Source organism: Tupaia chinensis, unplaced genomic scaffold (assembly GCF_000334495.1).
Source record: "Tupaia chinensis unplaced genomic scaffold, TupChi_1.0 Scaffold000314_1, whole genome shotgun sequence".
Taxonomy (NCBI): domain Eukaryota; kingdom Metazoa; phylum Chordata; class Mammalia; order Scandentia; family Tupaiidae; genus Tupaia; species Tupaia belangeri.
The window spans coordinates 936,453-957,543 of NW_006159807.1; the positions used below are offsets into that span (position 1 = coordinate 936,453).

Sequence of the window (21,091 nt, forward strand, 5' to 3'; positions counted from 1 at the left end):
CCGCATGCTGGGCCTTTTTTTTTTTTTTTCTAAATCCCTGGCTAAAATATAAATATTTTGAGCCAGGTGGTGGCACACTGGTAATGCAACTGGATCCACCTGGAAAAAATCCTGGCTTCAAGTCCCATGGCCTCCCTGAGTACATCAGGTAGACATGCATGTCCAAGCTGGCTGAGACTGGAGGGGTCATAGTATGAAGACTCTGTTGGGGTTTCTCTCTCTCCTTCTCTCATGGAAGATAGACATAAATAGATTTATTTTTAGATGTAAACATGTCATCTGGTAAATGCACATTAACCCCTTATCACCATCCTTTACCCAAAAGCAGAGAACAGAGCCCAACAGAAATACGAGACTGAGCAGACACATTGAATCTGGGTGGAATGTGTGGAACCAAAAACGTAGCATTTCTGGGTGTTGGAAGGACACTTGAGCAGTGACAGAGTACACAATAGGTGAGCAGAAAAGACGAGGATCCCCTCCACATGTATGTGCACGTACACAGACACAGAAACACACCACTCATACTCCAGAAAAAGAGAAACCTTCAATTATGGAGATGTTTCTGGCAATTAGAACACCAGAAATATGCTCTAATTTACATATACATAATTTGATGTCATTTTTAAAAATACAATTTTATTTTAAATGACTTGTGAAAGAGGCAAGACACAGCAAAATCATTCCTGTTCTGGAAACACTATGCTAAGTGAAATAAGCTGGACACAAAAGGCATTGTACAATTCTACTTACGGGATGTACCTAAAGTAATTGAATTCATAAAGACAAAAAGCATGAGCGGGGCTGGCAGGTAGTACAGTGGTTAAGGTGCTGGACTCCCATATGGCTGACTGTGGTTCTAGTCCCAGATCTGGTGGCTTGCTTTCTCACTTTCCTTTTTTTCTCTCTCTCTAGTTAATTAATAATAATAATAATAACAAATGAAATAAATAATTTTTTTAGAAGTAGCATTAGATTGTCAGAGGCTGGGGGCAGATAGTAATAGGGAGTGATGGCTTAGCAGGTACAGATGGGGTTTGAGATAATGAAAAAGTTTGCTGTTGGATAGTGATGATAGTTGCATAACAATATAAATATGCTTAGTTCCACTGAATTCAGAAAAAAAAATATTAACAGACACAAGAATGGAAAGTCATCTGTTGAGGATGATGTACATGGTAATATATTTGACTTGACTGACATGCACTGCTTTCACGGTTTGGAAAACTATTCTGGAAGCTGGCAGGTGGTGTGATGGTTAAGATACTGGAGTCCCACATTTGAACTATGTTCAAATCCCAGCCTGGCAGCTTGCTTTCTCACTTTCCCTTTTTCTCTGTCTCTCTCTCTGGTCAAATTTTTAAAAATAATAATAACAAGTAAAAAAAAATAATTTTTTAAAAAAGAAAAGCCATACTTTATGCTATCAAGACGTATGATGATTAAGTATAAATAAGAAGTCATACCAAAAAAAAAAAAAAACTTTAGATGGTTAAGCTGGTAAGTTTTATTTTATGTATATTTTCTCACGATAATCTTTTCTCATCATTTCTCTTCTTAGGTTCCAAAGTCTGTCTCTGGTATTATTGTTTCTCTTCCGCATCAGTCACTAACTCCTTCCCATTTTTCCTCTAAAGTGCCTGTTTTATGTTTTTCTGTCTTCATTGCCCCAGGCCTTCACTATCTCTCATCAAGGCTATTGAAATGAATCCCTAAAAGCCCTTGCTGACTTCTGCCTCATCCTACCTAATCCATCTTACCAAGCTGTTTTCAGCGACACCCCAGTGTTCAACCCTCTCCATGCCTTGCTCTTGCCTCTAGATGTTAGAACAGCCTTATTCTCATTCATGTGGAAACCCACTATACTTAGGGAAGAATTTTTGGGGGGAGGGGGCTATTGAGCACATGCACTTGCCAGAGAGAGACAGAGGAAGAGAAAGGGAAAGCAAGAAAGCACCCCTCTCCCCCAGAGGGGATGGCCACACCACAATCCCTTCTCTCCCATTCTCCTCTTGGGCATGCATGCACACTCACCCAGCACAGGGGCCTAGGATTTGAACCATGCTGTTGCTTCAACCACCATGCCACCCAGATGGCCCAGGCAGGCAAATTTTTAAAATGTATATTATTTAATTTGTTTTAATTATTTCTCTTACATGCAGAAGAGTGCATTAAACTTTAGTGTACAGCTTGAAAAGCAACCACTTGTGTATTCAGGATCATACACAGAACATCACTAGTTAGTGCTTAGAGCTGACTTAATCCACTACTGAGGGCAAGAGATAAGCTATCTTACTTTATTGTTTTAACCAAAGTATGTGGTATGCAGTGCAGGACCGGAGTGGGACACACGGATAGCTCTGTTCTTAAAAAAAAGAAAAAAAAAACTCTTTAGTAATTATGTTATATAAAACCAGCACAATACTAAACATAGCAAAAATTACTTTGATAGAGAACACAGAGTTAGAAAAATGAATATATTAATGCTCCTGCCCTAGAAGAGATAGACATGGATTCAAATAACTGCAATAAATGGCAATCATTATATAATAAAGATCTGTACAAATTGCATTGTGGAGCACAGAAGGATTTGGAAACAGATAGAATTAAAATGAATCAAACCACAAAACTAATCCAGAAGTATCTGAGATTGCAAACTCTACCATTGTTTAGCCTAAAATTCTCACTTTGACCTGAGAAAGAAAGTTCCCAGGGACAAAAAAAAAAAAAAAAAAGAGAGGAACGAACCTTTATCTACTTTTTTTTCACTTTTTTTCACATTATTTAATTTTTTTTTGTATATACTTTCAATCATATTGTTTAGCTTACAATGAGACCATTTTGATATGTGCACATTTCTCCCCAGACCCGTTGATCAAAATAACTTCAACTGATAACACCACACCTCCCCACCCCGTCAATGCTCTACCTCTGTATCCCTTCTCCAAATGTCCTTCGTTAGGACCCACTCCTCCACACACACTCTACTTCTTCATTGCCAGAGTCTATGAAGCAACCAATAGAGAGTTATTAGTGAAGTTATGGAATTCCCTTCTCCAGAGATGTTAGGATCGACTTGGAAGCCTTACATACTCAACAGGCTGCCAAATTTGTTAAAGCAGCTGGATGCTTGCCAGATCGCCACTTCAGCTAGTGCTGTGTAGACACAGTCCTAAGCATGCAAAGCGCCCATAAAAGCACTTAGTGTTATTTTGGGACTTGTCTGACCTCCTTACAACTGAGTTTATAAGTTCTCTGAGGGCACTGTATTCCACAGGGCTCTGAGTGGCAAACATTGGATCCACTAAAGCTAATTTACATAAGAAGAAAAAGATTAACTTTAGTTATCTCAAGGAGGGCAAGGGAACCAGGCTCGGAGATCCACAGCCAGCAGGCACAACATCCTGACTGTAACCCTGGCACAGGCGCAAGAGCTGAGACAAGCACCATGAACATGAGGATCAGCTATTTTCTTCACTAAGAAAGCAGCCTCTAAAAGACCCGGCTAAGATTAAGGGTAGAGAGGACCAGCAGGTGGTGTGGTGGTTAAGGTGCTAGACTCCCACATGGCCAACCACAGTTTAAGTCTCAGACCTGGTGATTTGTCTTCTCATCTGCTCTCTCTCTCTCTCATCTCTGGGTGAGCACACATGCACTATAGCAAAACTTTCATAATAATAAATAAATAATTTGTAAAAAAAAAAATTAAGAGGGGAAATAGCTTTTTCATCACTGGAGTGCACATGCACTCATCAGAGAGAGAAAGAATACAGCCCCCACCCCTCAAAATGGGGACATGGTTCCACTACAATCCCTTCTCCTCCATTTCTCCATCCTGGTGGAACTTTGTGCATGTAGTGTACGTGCCTGACATGTTTTTCAAGCTGCTGAGACCAGGATTCAAACCACAGTCAGCCATAAGAGATCCCAACCAGTATGCTACAGAACAGCCCCAGGGGAAACATTTTTTTTCAGAGTTTAAGACTTTTTCAAATTTGTCCTAAAGTCATCAAAGCAAAAATCATGATAAAACGTTCTGCTTTCTTTTACAAGTCCCAGCACACATGCACACACACCATTTGTAGGAAAAAATGGTTTTATACATGGGATGAAACAATACAAATCCAAAACTTACAGATGAGGGTTAGCTCTATTGCCCATCTCTTTAAAAAGTTTATATGTGTCAAAACCAACAAGAGTATCTTCCTTGAAACATTTCTATGGTTTTCTAAGTAGACCACAGGACTGCACACTGTCTTGAAATGTTCTCAAAAGGCTCTGTCAGTGATCAGATAACAGGGTAAAAAAAACCAGAGTCCTTTCTTTCAAATGGAATAGGTAAGGCAGAGGGACAGAGAAACTATTCAAACTTGGTCTTCTTCCCTTGTGGCTTGTGGTCTCCACCTCCTCTGCCTCCTTGGAAGACACCTCATCTCCCAAAAGCTTCCTTGGCCTCTGCCACCAAATCCACCTCTGCCTCCACCTTGGCCTCCAAAGCCTCCTCATCCTCCATCATGACCCCTAAAGCCACCTTCACCCTTAGGCTTGGCCCAGTCCAAGGAAACTGTGTTTCCATCAATTTCACCATCTTCCATGGCCTCCTTGGCAACTCTGGCATCTTCCTCACTGTTGAAGTCTACAAAACCAAACCCTTTGGAGGATCCTGCTTCCCAGTCAGTGACTATCCTTGCATAATAGAGCCATCAAAAGACTCCTTCAATGTCTCTTCGGTGGTATCCTCAGACAGACCTTTGACAAACAGAGTTTTGGAGGGCTGACTTCTTGCATTAGGTGATCCCCTAGGTCCTTGCAGCTCCAGCCTGATTACCCTGCTTTCAATTTCCCTTTTATTACAGGAATTTTAAGCTTCTTTAGCGTCTTCAAATGAAGCAAACTCTATAAATGCATATCCTTTAGATTTGCCATTTTGGTTCTGAAGCACTTTGATAAAAGTTGCCTTCTCAAATACTTCCTGAAGCGTTTCTTCAGTTGCATTGTAGGAGAGGTTGCTCAAAATCAGAGTTTTCGATTCACCATTCCAAATGCTATTCTTTCCACCTCTATAGTCTTGATTTTTACCTTCTCTCTAGTGTAGTATAGAGAAATGGACCGCCCATCAATCTCTGTTCCCTGCTTTCCTTCAAAGGTGTTCTCTGCATCAGCTTCTGTCTTAAATTCAATGTAGGCAATCCCTTTACTTTTTCCAGCTTTGCCGATCTCCATGGTATCTTCAAATACTTTTTTAAATTCATCCTGAGTGACTTTGTAGGGGAGATTTTTGGCCAAAAGTGTTCTTGCATCTCGATCTTTCTTATTGTCTTTTCCTTTTGGTTTCTCTAGTTTAATTTCATTGCCAAAGACTTTTAAAAAACTGTTGAGTTCAAAGCTCTTTCTAGATCTTCAGCAGATTCAAAGTAAGCATAGAAAACTTCCTAGATGTACTGATTCTGACATCCACAACAGCAAGATCATTTTTAGTAATAACATCACTAATACTAGTTTTTAATTCAATAATAGATTTGTTATTGTTCAGGTTTCCAACAAACAGATGAAAGGATGTAGCTGATTCTGTGGCTTCCACCTTTAGTTTCTTGGCCTCAGGAGCTTTCTATTTGGTCATTTCCTTCTTTCATTTTCCAGGAACTTCTTTTTTTTTTAATAATTATTTATTTAATTTTATTTATTCATTCATTCATTTTCATTTGACCAGAGAGAGACAGAGGGAGAGAAAGAATGAGAAAACAAGCTGCCAGGTCCGGAACTCGAACCGTGGTCAGCCATGTGGGAGAATCCAGCACCTTAACCACCACGCCACCTGCTGGTCCCACCAGGAACTTCTTTAACAGGCTCTTCTTCCTCATCTTCTTCATCCTCATTGTCTTCCACATCATCGTCTTCCTCATCTTCCTCCTCATCATCCTCATCTTCATCATCCTCTTTATCTTCGCCTTCAGCCACAGTCTTGGCTTTCACAGGCACAGCTTTTGCAGGAGTTTTCCTACCTTTGCTGGTGTGGTCTCTATAGCTTCTTCTTCAGACTCATCTTCCACATCCTCATCTTCATCCACATCCTCATCTTCCTCCTCCTTATTATTCTCATCCTCCTCCTCTGAGGCCAGGGTGGCAGCTGCTGCTTTCTCATTTTCATCCTCATCCTCTTCCTCACTGTCATCTTCTTCCTCATTGCCGTCTTCCTTCTTGGCATTCTTGCCATCCTTTGCCCCCTTGGCTGGGGTGGCAACTGCTTTCTTACCAGGAGTTGCTGCCAATGCTTTGCCCAGTGTGGCTCCCTTCTTGCCAGGTGTTGTGACTGCTTTGGCTGGTGTAATGGTCTTCTCAGATGGTTTCACAGCAGACTTTTTTGCCTGGGTGACTGTTGCTTTCTTGGCAGGTGTGGCAACTGCAACCTTTTTTGTTGGGGAAACTACCACCTTCTTTGCTGGAGTTGTGGCAGCCTTCTTACCTTTTTGCTGAGAGATGATAACCTCTTCTCTGCTGCTATCATCTTCTTCATCTTCTGACATTTCCTCATCTTCACTGTCTTCTTCTACCTCCTTTGGAGGAGCCATTTTTAGGGGTCACCATGATTTTTACCAGCCTTAGCAAGCTTCACCATGATGGCAGAATGTGTGACAGGTAGATGGCACAGATGAGTCTTGAGGAGTTCCACAGATGTTGATGGTGGCTATGGGCACTGAAGATCCCCCAGGGGAAAATTTTTTTTGAAGTTCGGCTATTTTAGCAATTCAACTGTGTGTGTTTTTGTTTTTATTTTTTTACATCTGTGCCATAGGCTGAGGCACTCACTAGTAGAGGGACAGAAAGAGAGTGAGAGAGAAAGTGAGAAATCACCCTCCTCCCCAGAGGGGATGGCCACACTATGATCCCTCTCCTCCATTATCCTCCTGGGATTTTGAACACAAATGCACATGCACCTGGCATGATTTTCAAGCCACCATATCCAGGACTCAAACTACAGTCTACCCTGTGGGAGGCCAGTGCTTTAACCACTACACCACTTGCTAGCCTCTCAACTGTGGTTTTTACTTTTATTAGATTTTATTAAAATCACTAATACTGCATATTCCTAATTGAGATACCTTTAAGCTAACTATTTGTCCTGAGTTCCAGATGACAATTATGTGGGTTTTTTAGAATTATTTTATTTAACTTTTGTTTATCTGTTTGTTTGTTTGTTTTTAATTTGACCAGAGAGGGACAGCATGAGGGAGAGTGAGAAAACAAGCCACCAGGTCTGGGACTCAAACCACATCCAGCCATGTGGGGAGTCTAGCACCCTGAACTACCATGCCACCTGTCAGCCTCGATAATCACATTTTATAACTAAAATTGCAGGGGGACAGAACTGGAATATCTAAAACCTTTAGTCTTTATTTGCATATAGCCTGAAACTAACCTACTTTTGTCACTGCGATGTTGTGGACAGGTATAAAGCAATGCCTTTGTTCACTTTTGTTCATTCAGAGCAAAGTTCATTCAGTTCATTAGTGTAATAAAATATATAAGCTGCATGATGGAAATGTAAGTTATAAGCATTTGCATGAAACTGGTTAACAAAACTGTAACTTTTTCTTATAAAATCAATGACCAATCCAAATATTACAAACTCTCAATGAAAATGGACTTTAAACTCAGATAGCTTCCCTGTGTGATGAATTCTGAAACATCTTTCGAGATACAAGCACAGCTGCTTTTGAAGTTTACAAAGGAACCATGTGCTGCTAGAAAAATAAATTATGTATGTGCTTGTATTTTTTTAGAGAGATTTTTGCTAGAGGGCGCGTGCACTCACTGGAGAGACAGAGAAAGACAGGGAGACAGAAAAGTAAGAAGTCACCCCCGGGGGTATGGCCATGCTACAATCTCTTCTTTCCCATTCTCCTCTTGGGATCTAGGACACGCATGCACACAGCATGAGTTGTAAGCCGCCAGGTCCAGGACTCGAACTGCAGCCAACTACATGGGAGTCCAATGACATAACCATTATGCCATCTGCTGGTCCCTGCATGTATGTTTTATGTGTAGCAAAAACTGAAGAATAATTTGGGCTTCTTGGTAAGTTAACCCAAAGAAGCTTAAATTGCTTTTAAAGTTAATTTAATTTTTTTAACATTTCTTTATTTATCTATTTATTTGTGATCTTCCAGCTGCCAGGTCCAGGTCTTGAACTGTACTTGGCCACATAGGAGTCCAGTGTCTCAACCACCAAGCCATCTACCAGCCCCAATTTAAAATATTTAGGAATAGTATTCTATCCTTATCTGAATGAGAAGTATTAAAGTTTTAATTTGCTCTTTGAAGTTCATTTTATTATTTACACTGAATTCATCTTTTCTATAATTCTCTCATAAGCTAGCAGTTTTATTTTCTTACTTCCTATATAAAGCCAACACAAGTCATGTATTTGAAATGTGGCTCAAGTTTCCAATGTAAGAGGAGATATAAACATTTATACATGAGGATGATTCATTACTCACTCATATAGGCAATTGGATGCTAATACCATTTTGACAATTTAGTCATAGACAATTAGGAAAAATCAAACATGCTCTGTTTACATTTCTTTCGTCTTTAATTAGACTTCAAAGAGTTCTTTTTGTGGCAAACTTTTATTTATTTATTTTTCAGTTTAAGGGCAGGTTTTCACAAACTTGCAATGGAAATAGAGTTGTATGCATAATTGAGAAAATTCATGATTTCCCCAGACAGAGTAAGTAGAGAAGGATTTTTTCTTTCTGCAGTATCAGAGTCAAGAATGTGGTTCATTGTTCCTATTTTAACTTTGATATCCACAGACCACAACAACCTAAGTGTTTCTCTTTTTTTTTTTTTTAAGAGAGAGATTTTTGCTATGGGGCATGTACCCTCACTGGAGAGACAGAAAGTGAGAAATCATTCCCCCAGGGGCGATGGCCATGTGTAATCCCTTCTTCATTCTTCTCTCAGGATTTTGGGCTCGGACACACGCGTGACTGGTGTGACTTTTAAGCCACCTGGTCCGAGACTTGAACAGCAATGGACTATGTGGGAGTTCAGTGACATAACCATGACAACATCTGCTGGTGCCAGGGTTTCTCTTTTTAAAAATGATAAATTTGGGGCCAGTAGATGGCATGATGTTAAGGGCTGCACTTTCACATGGCAGACCATGGTTTGAATTTCAGACCTGGCTGCCTGCTTTCTCACTTTCCCTCTCTCTGTCTCTGCCTCTCTCTGGTGAATGCAGGTGTCTTGTAGAAAATAACAATAATAATGATAAATAAAATGAAATAAATAATTCTTTTTAGGAAAAAAAAAATGATGATAAATCTAACCCTGGGGAGGTACTGCAACGTAGGGAAGTATAAATCATTACCGCATTTCAACTTATGACACCTAACTCCCAAATACCATGAATGTGAATTCACGTATCTTTAAGGTAAGAAAAAACTGAACAGAAGCGTGCCTGATTTAATTTTCTGTGTTATCAGGAATGATACCATAAACTAGAGGCTGTGTCTGATGATCTGACACCCCTTTTGTTCTTTATTTTTCCCAGGCTTTTCTCTGGCCTAGGCTCTTACTTAATTTAGTGAGTGCTAAGCCAGTGCACTCATCAAGCATCCATTAACTGCCACTTCGCTTTCCTCTGTTATCATATATCACCAATATTTTGCTACATTAATCAATAACCCTAGACCTTCACTTCCTGTCCAGCCCCATCCCCTGTAATTCTTGTTTCCGTCTCCATCTCTCCATCTCTCTTTAATCCTGTTTATTAGTATTCTGCACACAGTGTCTGATATTTGTTGCATAGATAAACATTACTCTCCTTCAGCCTCTGTCTTTCCACCTTAGCTGCCTGTTATAATGCTCAGAACCCAACGGGTCATAATTAGCAAATGCTTATTAAGCATCACGCATTGTGCTAAGCAATTCACGTGTATTACGTTTTTCCTCACATCAATCAGGGAGAGATGTTACAATTTCCACTTTTAAGGGATGAATGTAAAGCTGAATGACATTGTCATCTGTCCCAGAATTTGTCTGTTACCAGGTGTCACTCTTTATTATTATTATTTAATTTCATTTGTTATTATTAGTTTTTAATTTGACTAGAGAGAGAGACAGAGAGAAAGGAAGGGAAAGCATGAAAGCAAGCCACCAGGTCTGAGACTCAAACTGCCTTCAGCCATGTAGGAATCCAGCACCTTTAACCACCACACCACCAGCCGGCCCTGGGTGTCACTCTTTTTAATCACTGCATTTCATCGTCTCTAGACCTCTTCAGAGAGAACCTACACTAGAACTCATTTGATTTCAACAATTCTCCTGCAATGGTTCAAGACACTCCAGCAACAGCCCCAAGTTACAAATGCAATGTCTTAAAAAGTCTCAAACAACCAAAAGCATTATAAATTATATTCTGTAACGGTAAGAGGGATTGCTTTAGATAACATTTACACTGTTTGTTTAAAAATTAAAAGCATCAGAAGAATTTGCCTGACACGGAGGAAGGAAGCCTATAGCTCCTTTCCTCGGTCTCCTAGCCTCCTATTTATATTTTATTGTGTAGTTAAGAATCATGTACATTCTATCACAAATAATGAAATATAGAGACTATTTAGCAAATAAGTCTTTATAGTGGTTTTTTTTTTTTTTTTTTTTTTTTTGGTCAGAGAGCACATGCACTCACTGGAGAAACAGAGAGAGAGCAAGAATGAGAGAAAGCACAAGAAAGAAAGTATCCTTCAAGGGGAATGGCCACACCACAATCCCTTCTCCATCTCTCCCTCCTTTTGGGACTTTGAGCACACACAGACATGTGACAGGTGTGTTTTACAAGCCACCAGGTCAGAGGCAAACCACAAAGTTGGGCATGTGGGATTCAGTCACCTTAACCACCAGGTGAGACCTGGCACTTCATAGTGTTCATTACCTGGTTGAAGAGATGCTTGTGAGTGGCACTGTAAGGTCTAGTCTAAGAAAAACACATTCACACTCAGCAAATAGCATAGGACCACTATTAGGTATGAGGTACTCAATGAGAAATAAACTATATACCCATGGAGAACTAGTAAGAGGAGAAGAGGGGGCAGCAGATTGCACAGTGGTTAAGGCACTGGTATCCCACACGGCGGACTAAAATTCCAAATGGATTTCTCACTTTCTCTTTCTCTGTCTCCCTCTGTCTCTCTGGTGGGCACACACACCCTAGAGCAAAAAATCTCTCTTTTTTGAAAAAAAAGAGGATGGGGCTAGCAGGTGGCATGGTGGTTAAGGGACTCCCAAATGACTCACCGCGGTTTGAGTCCCGGACCTAGCAGCTTGTTTTCTCACTTCCCTCTCTCTTTCTGTCCCTCTCTGGTCATATTAAAATAAATAAATAAATAAATAATAAATAAAGTTAAATAAAATAATTTTTTAAAAAGTGAGAGGGAGGGTGAAGAAAAAAGAAAGAGAGCTCTTATAATATCCAGGAGCTTCTAAGTACTGTACAAATAATACAAATAATAAATACAACAGAAGCTCATAGGTGTTCACTTTAAACTTGGATGATGCAAAAAGATCTTACCGGGTGGCCAAGCCAAATCCCATATGGCCAACTACTGTTCGAATCCCAACCACAGCAGCTTGAAAAATATGCCTGGCGTGTGTGTGTGTGTGTGTGTGTGTGTGCGCGCGCGCGCGTGTGCGCGCCCCAAATCCCCACAGGGTGGAGAGATAAAGGAGAAAGAATTGCAGCATGACTGTATCCATTAGGGGATGCTTTCTCTCCCTCTCTCTGTCTCTGCCTCTGCCTTTCTCTGGCAAGAACACATAATCTAGCCAAAAAAAAAAAATCTCACTTTTTATAGGTATAGGGTTTGCACTGTGCTATAAAGGATGACTTTGGATAGGCAAAGATAAAGTGCTAGAATTAAGAATGCTATCAGGAGGCGGCAGATGGTGTAATGGTTAAGGGCGCTGGACTTCCACATGGCCAACTGCAGTTCGAGCCCCAGACATGGTGGCTTGCTTTCTCATTTCCTCTTTCTCTCACTCTGTACCTCTCTGGTCAAATTAAAACAAATAAATAAAGTTAATTAAATTAATTATTAAAAAAAAAGAATGCTATGAAAAGAGGTTCAGAGGCAAAACACAAAAACAATAAATTTTACAGTTTCCTTGGGGAGAGAATGACCAGACCAGGCTAACTGGGGCAAAGTTTTTGTGTCAGGTGGCGATATGAAATTAACAAGGGAAAGAAGGTTGAATACACACGCTGAGAGCCCTGAATCCCATTGAGTTTCTCCAACTGGCAACCAGGAGCTACCGAGAGTGTAAAGTGCAGAAACACCATAAAGGTAAGGCGTTCAAGTGGATTAACTGGGGAGATTAGGAAGGCATCAGTTGCATTGCTGAGGGAGGGATGACTGAACTGAACCAATGGAGAAAGAAAAAGCAGTTCAAGGCATTTTGAAGGAAAAACAGGACTTGGTGACTAATGGAAGGGAGGAAAGATTTCATTTTCCAGATCCCTCTACTTCAACAACATAAGACATTTACTTTGGAATTCTATACATATTAAGGGAAGAGAAAGAATTCAAAATAATTTCTCTATTCCAAAAATGATCAACTTTGAAGGATGAAATTAAGGACAAGGAGATTAAGAATCCAAATGTGGGGCCAGCAGGTGGCATAGTGGTTAAAGTGTTGGAATTCCACAAGGCTGATCATGGTTTGAGTCCCTGACCTGGTGGCTTGAAAATCATGCTGCATGTGTGTACGTGCATGCCCAAAATCCCGGGAGGAGAATGGAGGAGAAGGGATTGTGGTATGGCCGTCTCCACGGAGCGGTATATTTTCACTTTCTTTGTTCCCATCTCATTCTGTCTCTCTGGCAAGCGCATGCACCCTGAAGCAAAAATCTCTCTAAAAGAAAATAAATATAAAAAAATATTTTTTTAAATAAAAAAGAATAAAGAATCCATGGGGGACCAGCAGGTGGTGTAGTGGTTGAGGCACTGGACACTCCCGCATGGCCAACTGTGGTTCAAGTCCTGAACCTGGTGGCTTGCTTTCTCACTAACCTTCTCCCTCTCTCTCTGGTAAAATTAAAATAAATGAAGGAATAAATAAAGTCAAATAATTCTTTTTTTAAAAAAAGGATAAAAATTCCAAATGTAAAGTGCTGACACCTATGTGCAAAGTCTCTTACCAGACAGACCCTAGTTCATTCAAAAGCAGCTTTTGTTGGCTATCACCATTGCTAGCTTTTGTTCAAGTCAGAATCAGTGAAAAATGCTACCTACTTCATACACACATGCACACACCAAGTCCTTAAGCAAGATAAAAATTTTTAAGAATTATTTTATTAACTGTATTTATTTATTTATTTTAATTTGACCAGAACAGAGGAACAGAGAGAGAGAGAGAGAGAAAGTGAGAAAGCAAGCTCCAGGTCCAGGATTCAAACCATGGTCGGCCATGTGTGAGTCCACCCCTCCCCCTTAATCATCACACCACCTGCTGGCCACCAACCAAGATAAAAAAAAAATTTTTAACTTTGCTATAGGATGTAAATGCTCACAGTGTAAGAGTGAGTGAAAAAGCACTCCCCTGGAGGGGGAGGGGGATGGCCACACCATAACCCCTTTTTTTGGGAATTTTGGGTATATACACACATGTACTTGACATATTTATCAAACTGCCAGGTCCAGGAATTGAACCACACACTGGTCATGTGGAATCCAGCCATTTTAACTACCATGTCACAGGCTAGCCCAAACCAGATAAATTTTTAAGGTCCTCAGATACTACTTTAATAACAGCCTCTTGATAATAATCTTAGAGAGCTACAGGATTGTTGGATAAACTTTTCAGTATTAACCAGCAGAATAAGAGATTGTGAGGGAATACTACGGTGCTAAGGAAATTTAATGGTAATTCACACTAACTCCCTTTGTTTTACAGAAACAACTGAGACCAGGGAAGTCAGTCTTTCCTTTTAATCAGAAAACACAACTGGTATGGGCCCATCAATGGTGGTATGGTGGTTAAGGTGGGTGGTTCCTACACGTTCTACAGCACAATTGGAGCACTAGACTTGAAAAATACGCCAGGTGGGACCAGCAGTTGGGGTAATGGCTCTGTCGCTGGACTCCCATGTAGTCGACCCACTGGCTTAAACTCACGCCGGGCACATGTGCGTGCGAGCCCAGATCCCGAGAGGAGAATGGAGGAGAAGGGATTGTGGCATGGCCATCCCCCCCAGGGGGTGATTTCTCGCTTTCTGTCTCTCTGTCTCTCTCTGCCTTTCTGGTGAGTGCACACGCCCTATAGCAAAAAAAAAAAAAAAAAAAAAAAAAAAAAAAAAAAAAAAAACTTTCCAAAAAACAATACACCAGGCACATGAGCCTCTGTGTCCAAAATCCTGAAAGAAGGGAGAAGTGAGGAAGAAAGGATTGCAATGGCATGACCATCCATAAGCGTGCTTTCTCACTTTCTCTTTCTCTTTCCTTTGAGCAAATGTGTCCTCTGGCAATACACACACACACATAGACACACACACACATACACACCCAATGCTAAAAATCTGATTTCTCCCCTAAGAAAGGTGTTCTTTTCTCAAGGTCTTTTACCTTCAGCGATTCCATCTTTCCAGACAATGCTTAGAAGTTAACAGTGTAGCGGGACCAGCGGTTAGCGTAATGGCTATGTTGCTGGACTCCCACGTAGTTGACCGCGGTTCGTGTCCCGGACCCGGTGGCTTAAACTCATGCTGGGCACGTGTGCATGCATGCCCAAGATCCCGAGAGGAGAATGGAGGAGAAGGGATTGCGGCGTGGCCATCCCCCCTGGGGGGTGATTTCTCGCTTTCTCTCTATCTCTCTCTGTCTGGCGAGCGCCGCACTCTACAGCAAAAAAACTCTAAAAAAAAGAAGAAGTTAACAGTGTAGCTGCACGGTTTCCAGCTGTATCTTTCTTTTCTGTTTATATCTTCAAGAAGGAAGCACAGCAGAAGAGGATTTCCAGGATGAAACAGAACTGCCACTCTAAGGCGGTGAAGTCAGCCCACTAGCCAGTGTCAGCCAGTGGTTAGCCCAGAAGAGTAAAGTGGGATTGAGACATTGAGAGAATAGAACGGAGTGCCAGCCTGCCCCTTCCCGTTAGCTGCTATTCACTGCACTTCAAGAGAAGTTAACAGCGACTCTGGCTCCAAGATGTTGGAGAAAAGCAATCATTACTACCTTCTTACAGGCAATGACTGGACAATGGGAATAATGAAAGGAAGGGCAAGAATTGGATTTACCATGGACCCAACAAAACTTTTTTTTTTTTTTTGGAGAGATTTTCGCTATAGGGCGCCTGCGCTAGCCAGACAGAGAGAGACATAGAGACAGAAAGCGAGAAATCACCCCCCAGGGGGGATGGTCACGCCGCAATCCCTTCTCCTCCATTCTCCTCTCGGGATCTTGGGCTTGCATGCACATGCGCATGGTGTGAGTTTTAAGCCACCGGTCCGGGACGCAAGCCGCGGTCGACTATGTGGGAGTCCAGCGACATAGCCATTACGCTAACTGCTGGTTCCCTAACCCAACAAAACTTAAACTTCACTAACTTGGGCCCTTTCAGGTCCTGGAAGAGGTCTTAACAATTTTGTATTCATGCTTTTGGTTTTATCTTTCTTCCATTTGTTTTTCATTGCCAGAGGATGTGTGTACCCACTAGAGAGAGAGAGAGAGAAAGCACCTCCTAACGGGTCATGGTCACGCTGAAATCCTTTTTCCTCCATTTCTCCATTCCATTGAGATTTTGAGTATGTATGTACAAGTGCCTGGCATAAAACATGAATTGAAAAACTCAAGCCATCAGGCCAGGATTCAAACTAGGGTCTACCATGTAGGATCCAGCTCCCTACATACAATGCCTAGGCTATGCTAAGGGGCAGGCCCTGTATTTTTCTTTTTTTTAATGGCCCATCATCCATCACCTCCCCTAAACTAGATAAACTTAGGCTTTACAGATTCTAAGAATGGGATATGCTAAATAGTCTATAAATGCCTGAAAAGTGTCAGTGACCTGCTTTGTAAACTGTTACAAGTCCAAATGACCACTGTTTTAGCCTCCTTTCCAAATTATATGAGTAAGATTATGCATAACAGAAAAGAAGATACTGAAAACTTCACATACTAAGTAATAAGCCTTTCTTTCACACTAACATTTGGGGTTTCTTTCCTCTTAGTTTGTTATTGAATTTAGTTAAACATATTGAAATTATGTGTGTGTGTGTGTGTATATATATATATTTAAATTTTCCTATAGGTCATGTGTGCTTGATGGAGAGAGACAGATTGAAAAAGAGAAAGTGAAAAAGCATCCCGAGGAGGGATGATCACTCCACAACCCCATCACCATTCTCCTCTTGGGATCTTGAGCATGCACACACACACACACACCCAGCATCCAAGACTCAAACCACGGTCTGCTACATGGGAGTCCAGTGACGTAACTATTACACCATCTGCTGGTCCCAGCAAGTGGTTTTTCAATCCTTAGGGTCCTGGACTCTAACTGTGCAGTCAGCCATGTGGGCTCCAGGCACCTTTACCATGCCACCTGGCTTGTCCTGAAATTATATTTTTCAAAAAAATTACAATTCTAACCATTACAAGTAAGATATTGAAATAGAGCTATTTTGCATATTTGTTGTCTGTTTATGACTCAGAAGAAACATAATGTAGAGGTGAAAACTATGAAAATCTTGATTTCAATTCAGATGGAGATTCATCATAATTTGTGATGTATGTCCACTATGGTTTCACTTTAAAACCACAAATAAAGTTTTAACAATGAGCATTTTTCTTGTTGAGAGGTCTGCGGTCAGACTAAACATCTCTCTGAAACTGATTAGATCCTGAGGTTTTCAAATTCAATATTCGGCAAATAGAGAACGTTGCTTTAGCCATAAGAAATAATTAAGAATTTCAGAGCTAAGGCAACTCTCCTGAGCCTGTTTATTTTTCTGATAACGTGATCATCAGACATACTTCTGCTTGGACCTCAGCATGTTTGAGATTGAGGCAGAATAAATCATATACCATATTTTTAAAACCTAGGTGACATCACTTTAGGTGTTTACATCAGCAAGGCCTTCATGTGTCAGCGGTAAAGTTATGGAAATTTTGTATGCTATTAAATGCTTCTTTTTCCTAACTCCCAATTATACTGAATCCAGAAAAGTAGACACATGGTCATTATGTGAAGACAAAGGAACGTTGGATGGTTAATTACACAATAGCCAGAACTGTCCACTGTTAATTCATCCTTGTAGCAGATCGCTAGCGGGTGAATTAGCATATTTAGTTTGAAATCTTGTAAAACAGAAATGGGGTTATTTTAGCAGTTTCACAATTTGTGTAGTAACTTCACATTTATTGAAGATTTGACTCAAAATAACACAAGGCTGTGAAGAATGGGGAGCAGGATGTTCTGTAGAGGATTAACATGGTGTAGGTATCTCCACTGACAAGATGTATTTTGAAAACCACTTTTTCTGGGTAAATACAGTTATCACTAGAGTCCTAGAGACTACATTTGCTTTTTGAGCACCCAAGTCTTTTTCCATGATAAGTCTGAAATAGAATATGCAGAGGTCATTGAATTGTTTCTGTAGCATTTTCCTTGTGGGAAGGGACCTCCAGAGGTCACTTCATTTGTCCCGATCTTTAGGCAGGACTCTCCCTTATTCTGAATATAGCTGTATAGTGATCTGCATTAAGAAAGCTTTTAAAGATCCCTAGGGTTGATCAAAAAATAGCAAATATTGGCCTGATTCATAGAACAGCATTATATGTATGTCAAAATAGCCACCTTCATCAAGGAAGACATCAATCAGGGCTGTTAAGTGCTGGTAGTAGCTTCAAAAGGAAACGCTTTATTTTCTCAGAGAAAAGGATGCTAGATTAAGGAAATGACCAAGCGTGTGGCTATTTTTTTGTTAGGTGTATATTTGAATGCTTATCAAAAAGGAAACATTGTCATGTCAAAGACCACTGCAGGGGGAGCCCAGAGGCTGCTGTAAAGGAGCAGATCTCAAGTCCTTTAACAAGTCCTTTGAATAGCTGTGCGGCTCAGAGGGAGGGCTGTTGTTTCAAACAGGATCCTATTAGTACCAAGTTATTGAAGGACAGACAGTGAAACTTAAGAATAATATTGACAGACCTGCCCTTTAAGTGCTATCTTTTCCCTCTAAGCAGCTGAATTTGTTAGAGCTGAGAATTTTATTCCTTCAACTTCATTAAACTGACTGCAAAAGGACAAAAATTTCAGTGTAATTTCAATTTGCTAAGATAACTAATTGCTTTGCTGTCTTACAGGACAAGTAATCCTCCACAATTGTTTAGACTTCTGCATTATTAGATTTGAAGCACAACTCTGGAGTCTAGAAATTAGCTAAAAGGAAAACTGAGGGTCTTATCTGGATTATTTGGGCCTAAAAGCCTTTCTGTTGAACTATTCAGAGAATTTAAAGATATAACTATCAATTGATAAAAAATGACCCTCCTTGACAATTTTCTCAGGTGTTCACTTGATTTTGTGTTTTTATATTGCATTTTTTCATATTTTATAAGAATGTACAAAAGCCTGACCAACTGTAGGTGCCTGAGTATAAGAAACGGGTTAAGAAATGGTTGAGTGGAAACAGATTAGAGAATAAAGTTTTGTGCGTGGTTTTTTTCCCCCTCCTACATTCTTGCCAACTTTCAAATTTTGTTTTTGTACCTCTTCCAAAGAATTCACTTGAAAACATTCACTTTTACAAACAGAAAGTCACCCTCTATGCTCTCTCTCAGTCAGGTGCTCAGTCTGGGTTATACAAAGTGGAAAATTCTAACTTCTGGCCTCTCTCAGCCTCCTTTGTAATTCTTGACTTTGGAAATGGAATTCAGCCACTGAGAGCTTTTTGATGTGCAGTTGCCTTTCTTGGAGAACACTAGCCCACAAAGTCTTCAGATAGCCTTTCCTCTCAGGACAAGACACAAAAGAAAAAGGAGATCTCCTGAAATGTCTTACTGGCTTTAGGACATTCCCACAGTGGGCATCTAACCCTTGAGTTGATGTGTTGTCTGTATACCCACCATAAAACTAGGGCACTTAGTTAGTTAGCTATCTGGCAAAGTAGTTTTCTCCCTTAAACTGCTCAGATAATTGTCCCTAACCTGCCTTGTACATATACAACCTGTATGAAGCATTATTTAAAAAGTTATCTGTGTAAACAAATTCCCATAGCAGAACCAGGAAATTCCAAATAGAGAACACTGAATCAACTTTAAAGAAAGAATCAAGATGAAAGCGTGTAAGAAAAAGCAAAGTAGCAGATTCTATCAATTTTATTACAAAAAAAGTTCAAATCTTTTACATGCTTTGACATTCAATGTCATATGGAAGCTTATTACAAGCAACCTTTAAAAATATACATACTGTATATATTTACATTCAAGTTTGAATAACTGAGGTCAAGGTGTAGTTCAGGTTCAAATCTTTACCCACCCTGTGGATTTGTTCAGCTACTAACTAAACAGAGATTGTATCTTCACTCAGGCACATGGAGAGGTAGAAACTGCTTTTTTAAAGAAAAAAAAAAAAAGCAAAGCTGGAGTGCAAATGTAAAGGTCGTCATTGAAGTAGCTTAGCTACATAAATGAGACCCCAACTAGCTTTGGTCATCTCAAGAAGCTGAATACATGTAAACTTGCTCTTTAGTTAACATCAGAAACACTAGAGGCAGGTACTCTGCTGAGCACACCAGAGAGCTGGCAGATCCTGGCAACAAATGGCCTGCCACCCCGCACCCAAGTATTGCATATTTCTAAGTTAGGCAACATGGCAGCAGAGCTGGGCTGGCAGTTGGACACTTCTCCCCTGATGGACACAAGTAATATGCAAACAAGAAGCTTAGGAGATATCAAATTAATATCTATGCACACAGCCTGGAACTCAAAAGCCAACTATAACACTTCCTTTCTCAAATGAAATCCCTGTTAATTTCTGCCAGCGCCCACCTCCAATTCCAAAGAGAGAGAGCAGCTTGTAAATCTAGATTGTGGGGGTGAGGGGAGAACGGCGGGGTGGTGGTGGTGTCTGTGACTTCTGCAGGCCAAGGTTCCTCAGCCTAGAGACTGGACCTCAGGAAGGCTCTTGGGACTGAGAAGGGCTCCTCAGGTTCTTGCCAGACTTGATGGGGCTGGTTCCTGAGAGGGGAAGCTGGAGGGAGGCCATAGTATTGCCTGTGGCCAGAAGCCCTTCTCGTTCCCTCTTTTTCTGTTTCATCCTGCGGTTCTGGAACCAGATTTTGACTTGGGTGTCATTCAGCTGCAAGCAGTTGGCTATCTCGATGCGTCGAGCTCGAGTCAAGTACTTATTGAAATGAAACTCTTTCTCGAGTTCTGTCAGTTGCTTGGTGCTGAAATTCGTGCGGATCGCGCTGGAGGGGCTAGCGGACCCATACTCGGTCAATTTGCCTGCAACATAAAGACAGGGCATTAAGGGGTGAGAGGATGCGGACACACAACACTACCCAGCTGTGAGGCTGAAGTTAAAGCCAACGCCCCAGAGCAGCCCTCCTGAGTCCATGAAGACAGCTGTGCCTGGCTCCACCGAGAGTCCCTTGCTGTAATTTTCTTAGGTGTCTGGCACATTTTTCAAGCCTGGCCCTAGGGCTCACTCAACGGACTTCGGTTTAATGAGACGCATTTCCTCTTTTTTAAAACCCAAACCTCTGTCCGGCCACGCGCTTCCAGCGCAATTTCGCAGAGGAGGAGACTCTGTAATGAACCCCAGTGCCTGCATCAGAAGCCAAGGACTTACTTTTCTTAGGGGCATTCCTCTTCACTTTCATCCACTCAAATGTGCTGAAGGCGGCGGGGAGGCCGGAGGCAGGGGAGACGGATTTAGGGTAGGCTCCAGGGGCTGGGGACGTGGTCTGAAAGGTCGCGGGGTGGCCGTCTGCAGGCTCTTTGAGACACGCCGGGAAAGGGCCAGGCTCCCCGAAGGCGGCGAAATCCACCTGGCCGCTAAGGAGGAGGGAGCCACCGCCCGAGAAGAC

At 41.1% G+C, this 21,091-nt stretch overlaps 1 protein-coding gene and 1 pseudogene across 1 annotated transcript in view; both read right to left on the reverse strand.

The window, feature by feature from the left end:
* Positions 1 to 4,351: 4,351 nt before the first annotated feature.
* Positions 4,352 to 6,616, reverse strand: LOC102502809 (nucleolin-like; annotated as a pseudogene).
* Positions 6,617 to 19,644: 13,028 nt separating this feature from the next.
* Positions 19,645 to 21,091, reverse strand: part of HOXD1 (homeobox D1) — a 1,760-nt gene continuing 313 nt past the window's right edge. Inside the window, exons 2-3 of the mRNA XM_027772913.1 lie at positions 20,854 to 21,085; positions 19,645 to 20,507 (exon numbers count right to left, since the gene is read on the reverse strand). Of these exons, the coding sequence (XP_027628714.1) occupies positions 20,173 to 20,507; positions 20,854 to 21,085 (567 nt within the window). The 3' untranslated portion in view covers positions 19,645 to 20,172. The remainder of the gene's footprint in view (positions 20,508 to 20,853; positions 21,086 to 21,091) is intronic.